The sequence below is a fragment of the Muscardinus avellanarius genome (assembly GCF_963383645.1).
Source record: "Muscardinus avellanarius genome assembly, chromosome: 16".
NCBI classification, from domain to species: Eukaryota; Metazoa; Chordata; class Mammalia; order Rodentia; family Gliridae; genus Muscardinus; species Muscardinus avellanarius.
The window spans coordinates 28,158,247-28,173,800 of NC_137802.1; the positions used below are offsets into that span (position 1 = coordinate 28,158,247).

The window sequence follows — 15,554 nt, forward strand, 5'->3', positions numbered from 1 at the left end:
GCAATTCCCAGCCAGCCTCATCTACTTAGGCCCTTCACAACTTGGGGAAGTCCTGTTCAAAGTAAAAAATTAAAAAAAAAAAAAAATAGGGCTGGTGGAGTATCTGGTAGATTGAATGCCCGTGTTCAATTCCCAGTTTAATTAAAAAAAAATTTTCTAACTTTGCTTAGTACAACTATGAAAGTAGACTAAAGTCATAACCTAGGCGTGGTGGCGCACACTTGTAATCTAGCATTTGGAAGGCTGAGACAAGGGGATTTTAGTTCATGGTCAGCCTCAACTACTTAGGTCAGCTTCGCAAGTCGCTGAGACCGTTTCAAAATAAAGAAAAAATAGAGCTGGAGGTTTGGCACAGAGGTAGAATGCCCCTGTGTGTGTGTGTGTGTGTGTGTGTGTGTGTGTATATATATATTCTCTCCCTCTCTCTCTCTCTCTCACACACACACACAGATTACATCATAATCATAGACATAAAGGGTAGAAATCCAAAAGTTTTAGTACTTTTTTTTTCTTCATTTTTCACTGCTAGGTGTTGAACATGTGACATTCTACCTGAGTTACATCCTCAGCCCCATTTTTTACCTCTTTATTTGGAAACAGGGTCTCACTGAATGGTGGGAGGCCTCACTATCTGAGGCTGACCATGAACTTATGATCCTCCTGTCCCAGCCTCCCAAGTACTGGTATTACAAGTGTGTGCCACCATGACTGCTATTTTTTTATATATATATATTAAAAGATACACTTGCCAGGCATGGTGGCGCATGCTTGTAATCTTAGCATCTGGGAGGCCTGACTGGAGGATTATGGTTCCTGAACAACCTCAGGTACTTAGGCCCTTTGCAACTCAGTGAGACCTTGTTTGAAAATAAAGAATAAAAAAACAGGGATGAGGGTGTAGTTCGGGGTAGAATACTCCAGGGTTCCATCCCCAGTCCCCAGTGCCACAAAAAAAAAAGATAGACTTAGCCAAGCATGGTGGTGCATGCCAGTAATTCTAGTACTAAAAAGTTTTAAATTTGCCAGGCATGGTGACGCACGCTTGTCATCCCCATGCTTGGGAGGCTAAGACAGGAGGATCGCACAGGTTCGAAGCCAGCCTCAGCTACTTAGGCTCTTGGCAACTTACTGAGACCCAGTTTCCAAATAAAGTATAAAATAGGTCTGGGAGTATAGCCTGGAGGCAAAAAAGCCCCTGGGTTCTATCCCCAGTACCACCAAAAAGAAAAAAAGGTTTCAAACTTTAGGTGTAGGTTGTCTAGATTTACTTGATAGATCTTGCCATTTATTCTGTGATCTCAAGGCAAGTAACTTCATGTTTCTGTGCTTCAATGTCCTGTTTTGAAAATGGAGTAGCAGCACCTAGGTCATAAAGTTGTTGGGAAGATAAGTGCCTGGCACATAATTATCACTTAATAGGATTTTTCTAAGGTTGATGAAGAACAGCTAAGTACTTGTTAGGTACAGTTAACTATTGAGCTTGGTAAAATAATGGTGTTGAGAGTAATAGTTACTTTACATAATATTTAAAGGAATGGAAAATATAAACAATATGTATATACACACAAACATGTACCTACACATTGAAACTACCATGTAATGGACTCTTTGATCCAACCATATTTATTCTTTCACAAAACATATATATATATATATTTATATATATATTTTTTCAGTACTAGAAATGGAACCCAGGGGCATTGTACCTCCAGTTACACCCCCAGCCCTATTTTTTATTTATTATTTATTTTTTGTGGTACTGGGGGGTGGAGCCCAGAGGCTTTCTACCTCCGGGTTATAATCCCAGACCTATTTTATATTTTATTTGGAAACAGGGTCTCATTAAGTTGCTGAGGGCCTCACTAAGTAGCTGAGGCTGGCTTTAAATCTGCACGTTACTCCTGTCAAGTGCAGAGATTACAAGATTGCCCCACCACGCCCAGCTTTTATCCTTCATTTTGAAAGAGTCTCACTGAGTTGCAAAAGGGCCTTGCTAAGTAGTTGAGGCTGGCCGCAAACCTGCAATCTTTCAGTCTCAGCTTTCCTAATACTGGGATTACAAATGTGTGCCACCGTGCCCGATACCCATAAAATATGTATTGAGATCTGGGTTTTGTGGCCCATGTTTAGAATCTCAGTACTTGGGAATCTGAGACAGGAAGATGGCTAATCTCAACTACGTAGGCCCTCTGCAACTTAGACCCAGTTTCAAAATAAAGGATTAAAAATAGTAGCAGAGGTATAGTTTGGAGGTAGAATGCTCCTGCGTTCAACCTCCATTACCCAAAAATGGCTTGGTGTTCCACACTTGTTCTTTCAATACTTAGGGAGCTGAGACAGGAGGATTGCAGGTTCGTGGCCAATCTCAACAACATGGGCCCTCTGCAACTTAATGAGACCCTGTTTCAAAGAAAAAAAATTTTTTCTTTTGTTGGTATTGATGTGTAGTTATATTTTTAAATCATGTTGAGTATGTAAGCTAGTTTATAATTTTGATAAATGCTTTTTAGTGTAAAGATGTCAAATTTGTGTACCTAAAATGATACACAGGTTACTTTATATGTGTTTGTCATTTAACAGGCGCTTACAGCTTTTAGATGGGGAATATGAAGTTGCCATGCAGGAAATGGAAGATTGTCCAATAAGCAAGAAAAGAGCAACATGGGAGACTATTCTTGATGGGAAGGTATGGACTACATAGAAGGCTGAGCAACTTGTAACTATAAACTTCTATATTTGGCCAGGCGTGGTGGCGCACGCTTGTAATCCCAGCGCTTAGGAGGCTGAGACAGGAGGATTGCACAGGTTCAAAGCCAGCCTCAGCTACTTAGTGAGGCTCTCAGCAACTTAATGAGACCCTGTTTCCAAATAAAATATAAAATGGGTCTGGAATTATAGCTTGGAGGTAGAGGAGCTCCTCCTTTCCACCTGCAGTACCACCAAAAAAAAAAAAAAAAAAAAAATTTCTATTTTTGGTTAATGTTTTTGTTTCCACATGCAAATTCATGTTAGAAGTAAAGAGTTCATTGTTTTAATACTTAAGTTAACATTAATTGAATATTTAAAACACAAGTGAAATGATCTAGAGTATTTAATAGAAGACATTGTTTTTAGAGTTAGACTGTAGCTGAGTCAGATCTTTGCCACCTACCTGTGTGGCATTTGGCAGGGTACTTCTTAATGTCTCAATTTTCTGTAAAATGAAGGATGGACTTGTTGGATTACGTGAGATCTTTAATAAAATAATTTTATCATTCTGCCTGGCATATAAGTATTCAGTAAATGTTAACTGCTATTTTAAACTCATTAATATGTAGTGGTTGGTAACATGTATTGACTATTAATAAATTTATCAAGAGATATGCAGAATGTATACTTAAAAAAGAATTAATAGAAGCCAGACGTGGTGGCGCATGTCTGAAGTCCCAGCATTCGGGAGGTTGAGACAGGAGGATCACAGATCACGGACAACTTCAGCTACTTATTAAGGGCTTCTACAACTTAGTGAGAACCTGTTTCAAAATAAAAAAATACAAAGTAGGGCAGGGGGGTTTAGCTCAGAGGTTGAATACTCCTGGGTTCCATCCCCAGACTGACAAAAAAAAAAAAGGAATAATGAATAGAGCTGGGGCACATGCTTGTAATCTCACAACTTGGGAGGCTGAGACAGGATTGTAAGTTCTCAACCAGCCTCAGCTACTTAGTGAAGCCCTCCACAACTTAGGGAGACTGTTTCAGAATATAAAGGGCTGTCTTGTGACTGAAATAGAATGTCCCTGGGTTCAATCCCCAGTACAAGAAAAGTGAATAAATAAAAACAGAAGTGGAGCTGTAGCTCAGTGTAGAGTACTTGCTTAGCATGCTTGAGGTCCAGGGTTTGTTCCCTCGTACTGCAAAAGAAAAGATGAACCAAAAATATTTGTAGCATAAAGTGCTAATATTATGAATTCCTAAGTTTTATAAATCAATAAGGGGCCTGGTATGGCACTGTAGTATTTTATGTACTTATTAGTATACACAAGGCCCTTGGGTCAACCCCATAGGGCTGGGAGTGGAGCTTGGAGGTAGATTGCCCCTGGGTTCCATCCCCAGTACCACCACAACAACAAAAAATAATAAGAGTGGGTAAAGACGTAACCAGAGGTTTGGTGTAATGGCACAAGCCTTGTAATCCCAGTATGTGGGAGGCTGACACAGGAGGAGCTCAGGTTCAAAGCCAGCCTCAGCATCCTAACAAGACCCTATTTTAAGATAAAAATAGGGCCAGGAATGTAGCTCAGGGATAGAATGCCCCTGGGTACAGTCCCAATACAATAAATAAATTTATAAATAGCTGGTGTGGTGGTACATGCTTGTAATCGCAGTACTTGGGAGGCTGAGACAAGAGAATTTATCAGCTTCTTAGTGAGACCCTCTTCAACTTAATGAGACCATGTTTCAAAATAAGAAATAAATAAAAATTTATAACCTAAGAGAGTCTACAATTCTAAGGCTGGAAGTGGCCTGTCCTATCCTTAAATATTACAGTAAGCCGAGCAAGGTGACACACGTTTGTAATCCCAGTATTCTGGAGGTTGAGACCGGAGGATCGCAGTTCACAGACAGCCTCAGCTACTTAATGAGGTCCTCTGCAACTCAGTAAGTCCTGGTTTCAAAATAAAGAATAAAAAATAGAGGCCAGGCGTGGTGGCGCACACTTGTAATCCCTGTACTTGGGAGGCGGAGGCAGGAAGATGGCACAGGTTCAAAGCCAGCCTCCCTGGCTTAAGAGACCCTGTTTCCAAATAAAAATATAAAAATAGGTCTGGGAGTGTAGCCCGGAGGTAGAAGGGCTTCCAGGAACCCCAGTACCACAAAAAAAAAAAAAAAAAAGAATAGGGTAGGACGTGTAGCTCGGAGGTCGTATGCTCCTGGGTTCCATCCCCAGACTCGCAAAAAAAAAAAAAAGATTACTGTTTTTAAAGAATTATTTCATTTGGTTTTGATTGGTACATGACTGTAATTGTAGTTCTTAGGAGGCTGAGACAGGAAGATTATAGGTTCAAAGCCAGCCTCAGCAACTTAGGAAGTTCTCTGACAGTAAAGTAGGTTAGAACTCATTGGACCTTTGAGAAGATTATTTGGACACAGGGCAGTTACTGTCAGTGAAGCTGAGAGATATTAAGGAAAGTTGCTAAATTTTATAAGCTGCTCAGTTTGCATAAAGGAACGAATAGGTCATGAGTTGGTCTTGAACCAGGGATCCTCCTATCTCAGACTCTCAAAGTACAAAGATTACAGATGTACACCACCACACCTGGTTCCTCAGCCCAAATATTTTGAAAACAGGAAAATATGGTTATTCTGGGTCAGTGTTTCTACATAGCTGCAGTTTAGCTGTTGTTATGTGACTTCCACATTGGAAAGCTTGAACTCTCCAGTTCTACAGTCCCTATTGTTCCACACTTTAGCCATGCCTAATATTAAATTTAAGACACATTGACTCACCCATAATTTTTTTATCCCTATAATTTTTTTCAGTTCATTGTGTGAATCATCACTCCATGTGTTTTATTATTTAGAGGCTGCCTCCATTTGAAACGTTTTCTCAGGGACCCACATTGCAGTTCACTCTTCGTTGGACAGGAGAAACTAATGATAAATCTACAGCTCCTATTGCCAAGCCTCTTGCCACTAGAAATTCAGAGAGTCTCCATCAAGAAAACAAGCCTGGTTCAGTGAAGCCGACGCAAACTATTGGTAAAAATGCATTGCTATCAAAATAATGGTTTCAAACTGGGTGTGGTATAATACCCTTGTAATCCCAGCATTTAGGAGGCTGGGACAGGAGGATCAAGGTACAAGGACAGCCTCAGCTACTTAGTGAAGCCCTTTGCAAGTCTTTGAGACCCTGTTTCAAAATAAAGAATAAAAAATAGGGATATGGGTGTAGCTTGGAGGTACAGTGTCCCTGGGTTCCATCCCCATTATGGTAAAATGATGATATGATATGATGATGATGATGAGCCAGGCATGGTGGCTCACACTTGTAATCCAAGCATTTGGGAGGCGGAGACTGGAGGATCACGGTTTGAGCAAGCACCAGCTACTTAGCGATGCCCTTCGCAACTCACTGAGGCCATGTTTCAAAAATAAAAAGACTGCCGGGCGTGGTGGCACACGCTTGTAATCCCCACGCTTGGGAGGCTGAGATAGGAGGATCGTGCAGGTTCGAAGCCAGCCTCAGCTACTTAAGTAGTGAGGCTCTCAGCAACTTAGTGAGACCCTGTCTCCAAATAAAATGTAAAATGGGTCTGGGACTATAGCCCAGAGGTAGAAAGCCTCTGGGTTCCACCTTCAGTACCACCAAAAAATAAATAAATAAATAAATAATAAAAGACTAAAAAATAGGACTGGGAGTGTACTTAGGAGGTACAATGCCCCTGGGTTCCATCTCTGGTATCACAAAAAGAAAGCCGGGCATGGTGGCACACGCTTGTAATCCCTGTGCTTGGGAGGCAGAGACAGGAGGATTGCACAGGTTCGAAGCCAGCTTCGCTGGCTTAAGGGACCCTATTTCCAAATAAAAATATAAAACAGTTCTGGGAGTGTAGGGTTTCCAGGAACCCCAGTACCACCCAAAAAAAAAAAAATTGTTTCAGAGTTAAGATTTATACCTTACATTAATTCATTTGTATTTTGCTCCATGTAATTATCCCTTGTAAATATTTGATTTACCAGGTAATTAGCCATGGTAAATCAAGATTTTTCTATATTAAATGTAAAGTTTTGTTTAAAAATACTGATAGATGATTTTTTATCTAGAATCTGTATGCCAGGTGCATCTGGGAATTTTCATTTTTCTTTTAATACTGTAAACGTGTGTGTGTGTGTGTGTGTGTGTGTGTGTGTGTGTGTGTGTGTAAGAGAAATATAATACTTCCAAGTGATATCCATAGATTTTCCTCATATCAGTTAGTTTATTTACATTTGTGTTGTCAGGGATGTCATGGAACTCAGGAGCATACTACCTCCAAGCTACACCCCTAGCTCTGTTTTTTTTATTCTTTATTCTGAAACAGGGTCTCACTGAGTTGCAAAGGGCCTCACTAAGTAGCTGAGATTGTTCGTGAACCACGATCCTCCCGTCTCAGCCTCCCAAGTGTTGGGATTAGTGTGTGCCATACGCCTGGCTCCTCATGTCAGTTTAGAACAAGTTTTTTTTTTCACTAAATTTGTAACAAACTCAGGAGAGAATAATTGGTTTTCACATTGGTCTTTCGATTTTTCAGTTGTTTCTGTAAAGTGCTTTGAAACTGCCAAATTCATGTCTATAGGTCAAGCAAGGCTGAGGCAGGAGGATCATAGTTTGAGGTTATCCTGGGCAATTTTGTGAGAGCCTGTACCAGATTAAAAAATAGGGTTGAGCATAATGGTACGTGCTTATAATCCCAGTATGTGGGAGACTGAGACAGAAGGATTGCAGCTTCACAGCCAGCCTCAGAAACTTGGCAAGACCCTGTTTTAAAATAAGAAATAAAATATTGCTGGGGGTGTAGCTTGGAGGTAGAATCCCTTTGAGTTCAGTCCTCAGTACTATACATGCACAAAAAGTCCTGGGAATGTAGCTCAGCAGTAGAGGGCTTGCCTAGACTGCCCAAGGATCTGGCTTCAATCCTGAGTACCACAACAAAAGGAGAGAAGGGTTAGAATGATATATTTTATAATCTCTCTCAAACTGAGATGTAGAAGTGAGTTAATTTGAGAAGCTATGCACACTGGGACACATCTATACTCTCCGTACTTAGGAGGCTAAGACAGGAGGATTACAGGTGAGGGTAGTCTCAACAAACAATCTAGAGAGGCCAGTTTTCAAGATAAAAAATTAAAAAGTGTGAGGGTGGCCTGGGCATGGTGGCACATGCTTGTAATCCCAGCATTTGGGAAGCTGAGTGAGGAGGATTGTGGTTAGTGGGCAGCTTCAGCTATCTATCTATCTATCTATTTATTTATATTTTTTTTGCGGGTCTGGTGGTGGAACCCAGGGGCATTCAACCTCTGAGCTACACCTCCTACCCTATTTTTTATCCTTTATTCTGAAACCAGGTCTCACTGAGTTGCAGAGGGCCTCACTAAGTAGCTGAGGCTGGACGCAAACCGTGATCCTCCGGTCTCAGCCTCCGGAATGCTTGGGAATACAAGCGTGCGCCACCACTCCCGGCTCAGCTTCAGCTTTTAGTAAGGCCCTTTTCAACTCAGTGGACCCTGTTTCAAAATAAAGAATAAAAAATAGGGCTGGAGGTATAGCTTGGAGGTAGAATGCCTCTGAGTTTTATCCCTGGTACTAAAAAAAAGAAAAGAAAAAGTAAAGTGTGACGGTGTAGCTGAGTTAGAATGCCCCTCAGTTTACTCTCTAGTGCCAAGAAATTGAGAGTGTTTTTACAATTTTGAGGCTGAAAAAGGTTTCTCAAAACCTGTATTTTTAGCCAGGCTTGGTGGCACATTTATTTGGGAGGTTGAGACAGGAGGATCACAAATTCCAGACCAACCTCAGTAGTTTACTGAGATACTCAGAAATTTAGACCAAGATACTCAGAAACTTGGGCCCTGTTTCTAAATAAAATATAAGTCGTGCGAGAATGGTGGCACACAGTTGGGATCCCAGTATTTGGGAGGCTGAGACAGGAGGATGATCGCAGGTTTGTGGCCAAACTCATCTTCTTAAATGAGCCCCTTTGCAATTTTGACCCTGTTTCCAAATAAAAGAATAAAAAATAGGGCTGGGGATGTAGCTCAGAGGCAGAATGCCCCTAGGTTCAATCTCTAGTACTTCAAAAGTAAATTTAAAAAAAAAAAAAAGAATAAGCCAGGTGTGGTGGCACAAGCTTGTAATCCCAGCATTCAGGAGGCTGAGACTGGAGGATTGCAGTTTGCAGACAGCCTCAGCTACTTAGTGAGGCCCTCTGCAACTCAGTGAGGCTTGGTTTCAAAATAAAGAATAAAAAATAGGGCAGGGGCTGTAGCTCAGAGGTCGAATGCCCCTGGGTTCCTTCCCCAGACCTGCAAAAAAAAAAAAAGAAAGAAAGAAAGAAAGAAAGAAAGAAAGAAAGAAAGAAAGAAAGAAAGAAAGAAAATATAAAAGGGCTTGGATATGTTGATCATAGGTAGAATGTCCTTGGGTTCAATTCCCAGTGCCAGAAAAATAAATAAATAAAAAATATAATAGAACTGAGAGGGTAGCTCAGAAGTAGACTGCTCCTGGATTGAATTCTTAGTACCACTAAACAATAACAAAAAGCTTGGATCTTTACCAGGTTGAAAAAAAAATTTTTTTTTTCTTTTTAAGGTACTGGGGTGGAACCCAGGGGCTTTCTACCTCCAGGTTATACTCCCAGACCTTTTTTTTTTTTTTTTTTTTTTTTTTTGGTGGTACTGGAGTTCCTGGAAGCCCTTCTACCTCCGGGCTACACTCCCAGACCTATTTTTACATTTTTATTTGGAAACAGGGTCTCCTAAGCCACTGCACGCGCGATCCTCCTGTCTCTGCCTCCCAAGCGCGGGGATTACAAGCGTGCGCCACCACGCCCGGCTCCCAGACCTATTTTTTAAATTTTATTTGGAAGCAGGATCTCACCAAGTTGCTGAGAGCCTCACTAAGTAGCTAAGACTGGCTTTGAACCTGCGTGATCCTCCTGTCTCAGCCTCCTAAGTACTGGGATTACAAGCATGCGCCACCACACCCGGCGCTACTAGGTTGAAATTTTATAGTACATTTTAAGTGGAAGAAACATTTACAGGTGGAGTTACAGCTCCCTTCTCTGTTAACTCCCAGGTTGTAATGTTTCTTTCATTTTATATCTTTTTTTGTTTGTTTTGTTTTTGCGGGTCTGGGAATGGAACCCGGGGGCATTCAATCTCTGAGCTACACCCCCTGCCCTGTTTTATATTCTTTATTTTGAAACAGGGTCTCACTGAGTTGCAAAGGGCCTCACTAAGTAGCTGAGGCTGTCTGTGAACTGCGATCCTCCTGTCCCAGCCTCCCAAATGCTGGGATTACAAGTGTGTACTACCACGCCCCACTCATTTTATATCTACGTAATAGAACTATTGTCCTTCACCTTGGAACATTCATGTATTTTATCTGTTCTAAGGGGGCAGAAGGCTTAAATTGTTGTTTTTGACATTTACCAATCCTGTACATTGGTTACATGCAGGAGACTGTAATAAAGAGAAAAGAAATGGCCCTAGATAGGAAAAAGATTTCCCAATAAATTGCAGTCTTGGAATTTCTCAAAATATTCTGAAGACAGTAAAATAGGTAAGAGTTGCAAAGAAACTAAGAAAAAGCTATATAAATAATGATTGTCTTTTAGATTTGGGGTGATTTCAATACCATTAGTCTTTACTTATTTCTGATAAATCAGCCCATAGTGGATGTCTGCTCAATGCTAGGCAGTGGGAATAAAAACCAGTCAGAAGCAATTCTTTTTTCTTTTTTCTTTTTTTTTTTTTTTTTTTTTTTTGCTGAAAAAAAGTTTATTGAATTGAAGGAAGTTTTCTTTAATGTATTTTCTTATAGAATCCTCAGTTTTCTTTTAAACTGTAAAGTTGTTAATGAACCAGAGGTGGTCTCAATTGCTTCTTGTGGCAGAGAGAGAGAGAGAGAGAGAGAGAGAGAGAGAGAGAGAGAGAGAGAGAGAGAAAAGAAAGAAAGAAAGAAAGAAAGAAAGGTTAAGAGACTCAGGTCAAGTTATTCATCAGCCAGAGGTAAAATTCAGGACTCCAGGAAGTGGGGTCTTCTATTTCACGGTCAATTCACATCCTAAGCTCATTTTTATAGTTTGTCTTCTTTTATTTTCTTTATACAATTTGTCCAGCTTTTGAATATAATTTTCCATACTTTGAGAAGAGATCAAATGATGGTAACACAGTTTGAAAATCCTTGTCACAGATCCATTTTCTAGGATCTTCACTGCAGAAGTGTTGTTCCCCAGAAGATTCAGGACTGTACTTGGTTGATATATGTATTGATGGTATATATTTTTCTTTTTTGTGGTAAGAAGAAAATGGCAAAAACCTTCTATTTCCTGTTGATTCAAGCCTATTTCTTCAGCCTCGCTGTCAGGCTTCATTGAAAGCAGAGGTCTGTTCAGTCTCTGTTCAGTCTTCTCTACTCCATCCATGCTGTTCCATCAGCGCCATTTGCCTTTCTCTTTTTTTTTTTTTTTTAATGGTACTTGGGATGGAACCCAGGGGCCTTCTACCTCTGGGCTACACTCCCAGACCTAATTTATATTTTATTTGGAAACAGGGTCTCTTAGGCCAGCTGAGGCTGGCTTCGATCCTGCGAGATCCTCCTGTCTCAACCTCCCAAGCATGGGGATTACAAGTGTGTGCCACCACGCCCAGCTATAGAATAATATAGTTAGGTATATGGCCTGGCTATAGAACAATTTCCCAATATGAGAGTGGACCTGGGTATATCCCCAGCACCACAAATACCCAAAAAAACTACACTCTGATTTCACTGTACTTAAAGCAGTATAGTGACCACGTATAATTACTTGGGGTTTAAGTTTATGATGGTATAAGATGTGTTTTTTTGGTGTGTGTATGTGATAGTGCTAAGGACTGAACCTAGGGCCATTGTTTCTCTGATCACTACGGTCCTATTTTATTTTTTATTTGGAACATGCCACATGGCCTGCTAACTTGCTGATACTGGCTTTGAACCTGGATCCTCCTGTTTTAGTCTCCCAAGTACTGGAATTAAACTCATTAGTCACCTTGCTAAGTGGAGTGTGTGTGGTACTAGGGATTGAGCCCAGGAGCATTCCACCTCTGAGTTTACACAACCTAGACCTTTCCACTTTTTATTTTGAAACAAGGTCATATTAAGTTGCGGAGGGCCTCACTATTGCTAAAACTGGCAATGAACCTGAAATCCTCCTGTCTCAGTTTCCTAAGTAATACTGAAATTTTTTTTTTTTTTTTTTTTTTTTTTTTTTGCGAGTCTGGGGATGGAACCCAGGGGCACCTCCGAGCTACACCCCCTGCCCTATTTTTTATTCTTTATTTTAAAACCGGATCTTGCAGAGGGCCTCAATAAGTAGCTGAGGTCTGCGAACCACGATCGTCAGGTCTCAGCCTCCCGAATGCTGAGGATTACAAGCATGCACCACCACGCCTGGCCTAAGTACTGGAATTAAAGTGTGTACCACTTCACCTACAAAAAATGATTTTTTTTTTTTTTTTTTTTTTTTTTTTTTGCAGTACTAGGGATGGAACCCCAGGGGCATTCTACATCTGAGCTACACCCCCCTACCCTATTTTTTATTCTTTATTTTGAAACAGGGTCTCACTGAGTTGCAAAGGGCCTATGTAGCTGATGCTTTCCACAAACTACAATCCTCCTGTCTCAGCCTCATAAGTGCTGGGAATACAAGTGTGCGCCATCACGTCCAGCTCTAAAAGGTCTTTTTTCTTTCTTTCTTTTTTTTTTTAATGGTACTGGGGGTGGAACCCAGGGGCTTTTCTACCTCTGGGCTATACTCCCAGACCTATTTTATATTTTATTTGGAAATGGGGCCTAAGTTGCTGTCTCTAAGTACCTGGGGGTGGTTTCGAATCTGTGCGATCCTCCTGTCTCAGCCTTCCAAGCACTGGGATTACAAGCATGCACCACCACACCCGGCTAAAAGGTGATTTTTAAAGGAAAAATTGGCCGAGGATTGTTGTGCACACTTAACCTCAGTGCTCAAGAGGATTGCAGGTTCAAAGCCAGCCTCAGCAATTTAGTGACACTCTCGGCAACTTAGCAAGACCCTGATTCCCAATAAAAAATAAAATAAGTCTAGGAATATAGCTTGGAGGTAGAATGCCCCTGGTTTTAATCCCCAGTACCACAAAAAAAAGAAAAAAGAAAAATTGAGTTTTGTTAATAAAGACTTTTATTATCTTTTTTTTTTTTTTGGTGGTGCTGAGGTTCTGGAAACCCTTCTACCTTCGGGCTACACTCCCAGGCCATTTATTTATTTATTTATTTATTTATTTATTTATTTATTTATTTATTTATTTATTTTGAAACAGGGTCTTCTAAGCTAGCCAGGCTGGCTTCGAACCTGCGCAATCCTGTTTCTGCCTCCCAAGCATGCGCCACCACGCCCGGCCTTATTATCTGATTTTTTATTAAGAGGATTGATTGTGTGATCGTTAGTCAGTTGAGGGTCAAAACAAATTGTGTTACCTAAGCAGAATTTTGTGACACCTTTAACTGTTTAGTAATTTTGGCAAGACATTAATTTCATTTTTTTGATGCAAGTATTTTCATTAAATATAAAAGTATATGTTTTCAGCTGTTAAAGAAACATTGACTACAGACCTACAAACAAGAAAAGAAAAAGAAGCTTCAAATGAAAACCGACAAAAATTAAGAATATTTTATCAGGTAAACAGCTGACCTTTTTTTATGTAGCCACAAAGTATATTTTTTTCTTGCATATTAGATCTGGAATCTTTATTTACTTATTTATTTATTTATTTGTTTGTTTGTTTTGTGGTACTGGGGATTGAACCCAGGGACATTCTATCTCTGAGTTATTCCCCAGCCCTAATTCTGTCCTTTCTTCCTTTTTTGGTGCTGGGAGTTGAACCCAGAGCATTCTACTTCTTAGCTACTTTGAGCTCTATTTTTTATTTTGAAACAGGGTCTCACTAAGTTGTGGAGGACCTCATTAAGTTGATGAGGCTCTCCAAAAACCTATAATCCTCCTGTCTCTGCCTTCCAAGTACTGGAATTTCAAAGTGTGCACTGCCACACTTAGCATTTTTTATTTTTGTTTTGTGTGTGTGTGTGTTTTACCAGGGATAGAAACCAGGGCCATTTTACCTCTGAGCTACAGCCCTATTTGTACTCTCCCAAGTACTGGAATTATATTGGAGACTAAGACAGGAGGATCACAGTTTCAAAGCCTGCTTTTTGTTTTTTTTGTGTTGTTGTTGTTGTTGTTGGTTTCTTTTTTTTTTTTTTTTTTTGGTGGTAACTGGGGATGGAACCCAGGGACCACCTACCTTTGGAATATACTCCCAGATATTTATTTGTTTATTTATTTTATTTATTTATTTTTGGTGGTGGTACTGGGGATGGAACCCTTCTACCTCCAGACTACACTCCCAGACCTATTTTACATTTTATTTGGAAACAGGGTCTCTCAAGCCAGAGAGGCTGGCCTCGAACCTGCACGATCCTCCTGTGCCACCACACTCGGCTTCTGGTTTAGCATATTTAAATTAAGGACATATCTCTAGCTTGGTGTGGTGTCTCATACCTGTTATCCCAGTATTTGGGAGGCAGAGAGGGGAAGATAGCAGATTTCTGGCCAGCCTCAGCAACCTTATGAGGCCCTCCACAACTGTTTCCAAGTAAAAATAAAATAAAATAGGGTTTACGGGGGTGTAGCTCAGATAGAATGCCTCTGGGTCGATCTCTAATAACACACATATAGACACACAGTGTATCTCTAATTTGATGCTTTTTCATTTTTTAAACTATTTTTAGAGATGATATCGATACAAAATACCTAGATATAAACATTGATGACTTACTGCTTTGTTTTGGTTTTGGTTTGCTTTTGTCTTTTAGTTCCTTTATAACAACAATACGAGACAACAAACGGAAGCACGAGATGACCTGCATTGCCCTTGGTGTACCCTGAACTGCCGCAAACTTTATAGTTTACTGAAGCATCTTAAACTCTGCCATAGCAGATTTATCTTCAATTATGTTGTAAGTAATTTTTCATTGTTTCTTTTTGTGTCTTTGTTTGGTACTGAGGATTGAAGCTAGAACCATTCTACCTTTGAGCTATACCCCCAGTCCAATTTTTTATTTGGAAACAAGGACTCACCAGGGTGACAAGAATCTTACTACTTGCTGAGGCTATCCTCAAACCTACTGTTCTCCTGCCTTGTCCTCCCAAATACTGGGATTACAAGCATGTGCCACCATGTCTTGCTTCAGTATTTCCTAGTGTACATTAAACATAACATAGCTTGAGGGCTAGGGGTGGTGGTGCATGCTTGTAATCCCAGCATTTGGGAGTGAAGACACAGGATCATGGTTTGCGGACAGCCTCAGCTACTTAGCGAGGTTCTTCACAACTCAGACCCTGTTTCAAAAAATAAAGATTAAAAATATAATAGGGCTGGGGATGTAGCTCGGACATAGAATGCCTCTGGGTTCCATCTTCAGTGCTGCAAAAAATAAATAAATAATAAACATAACACAACTTGACTTGCAAAAATTGTACTTTTTGAGAGATACTGGCCAGATATTTTATTTAATTAATTAATTTATTTATTTTTGGTGGTACTGGGGTTCCTGGAAACCCTTCTACCTCCGGGATACACTCCCAGACCTATTTTTATATTCTTTTATTTGGAAACAGGGTCTCTTAAACCAGCACGGCTAGCTTCGAACCTGCGTGATTCTCCTGTCTCCGCCTCCCAAGCGCGGGGATTTACAAGCGTGCGCTACCACGCCTGGCTGGCTAAAAATTGTACTTTGTATAGAAATA

General features: G+C 40.4%; 1 protein-coding gene across 2 annotated transcripts in view; it reads left to right on the forward strand.

Annotated features, from left to right (window-relative positions):
- Positions 1 to 15,554, forward strand: part of SUZ12 (SUZ12 polycomb repressive complex 2 subunit) — a gene marked incomplete at both ends in the record, with an annotated part of 75,500 nt that overhangs the window by 52,021 nt on the left and 7,925 nt on the right. For both annotated transcript variants that reach the window (XM_080712386.1, XM_080712387.1), the window contains 4 exons: positions 2,581 to 2,686; positions 5,562 to 5,739; positions 13,335 to 13,426; positions 14,621 to 14,764. In XM_080712386.1, the coding sequence (XP_080568512.1) occupies positions 2,581 to 2,686; positions 5,562 to 5,739; positions 13,335 to 13,426; positions 14,621 to 14,764 (520 nt within the window). The remainder of the gene's footprint in view (positions 1 to 2,580; positions 2,687 to 5,561; positions 5,740 to 13,334; positions 13,427 to 14,620; positions 14,765 to 15,554) is intronic.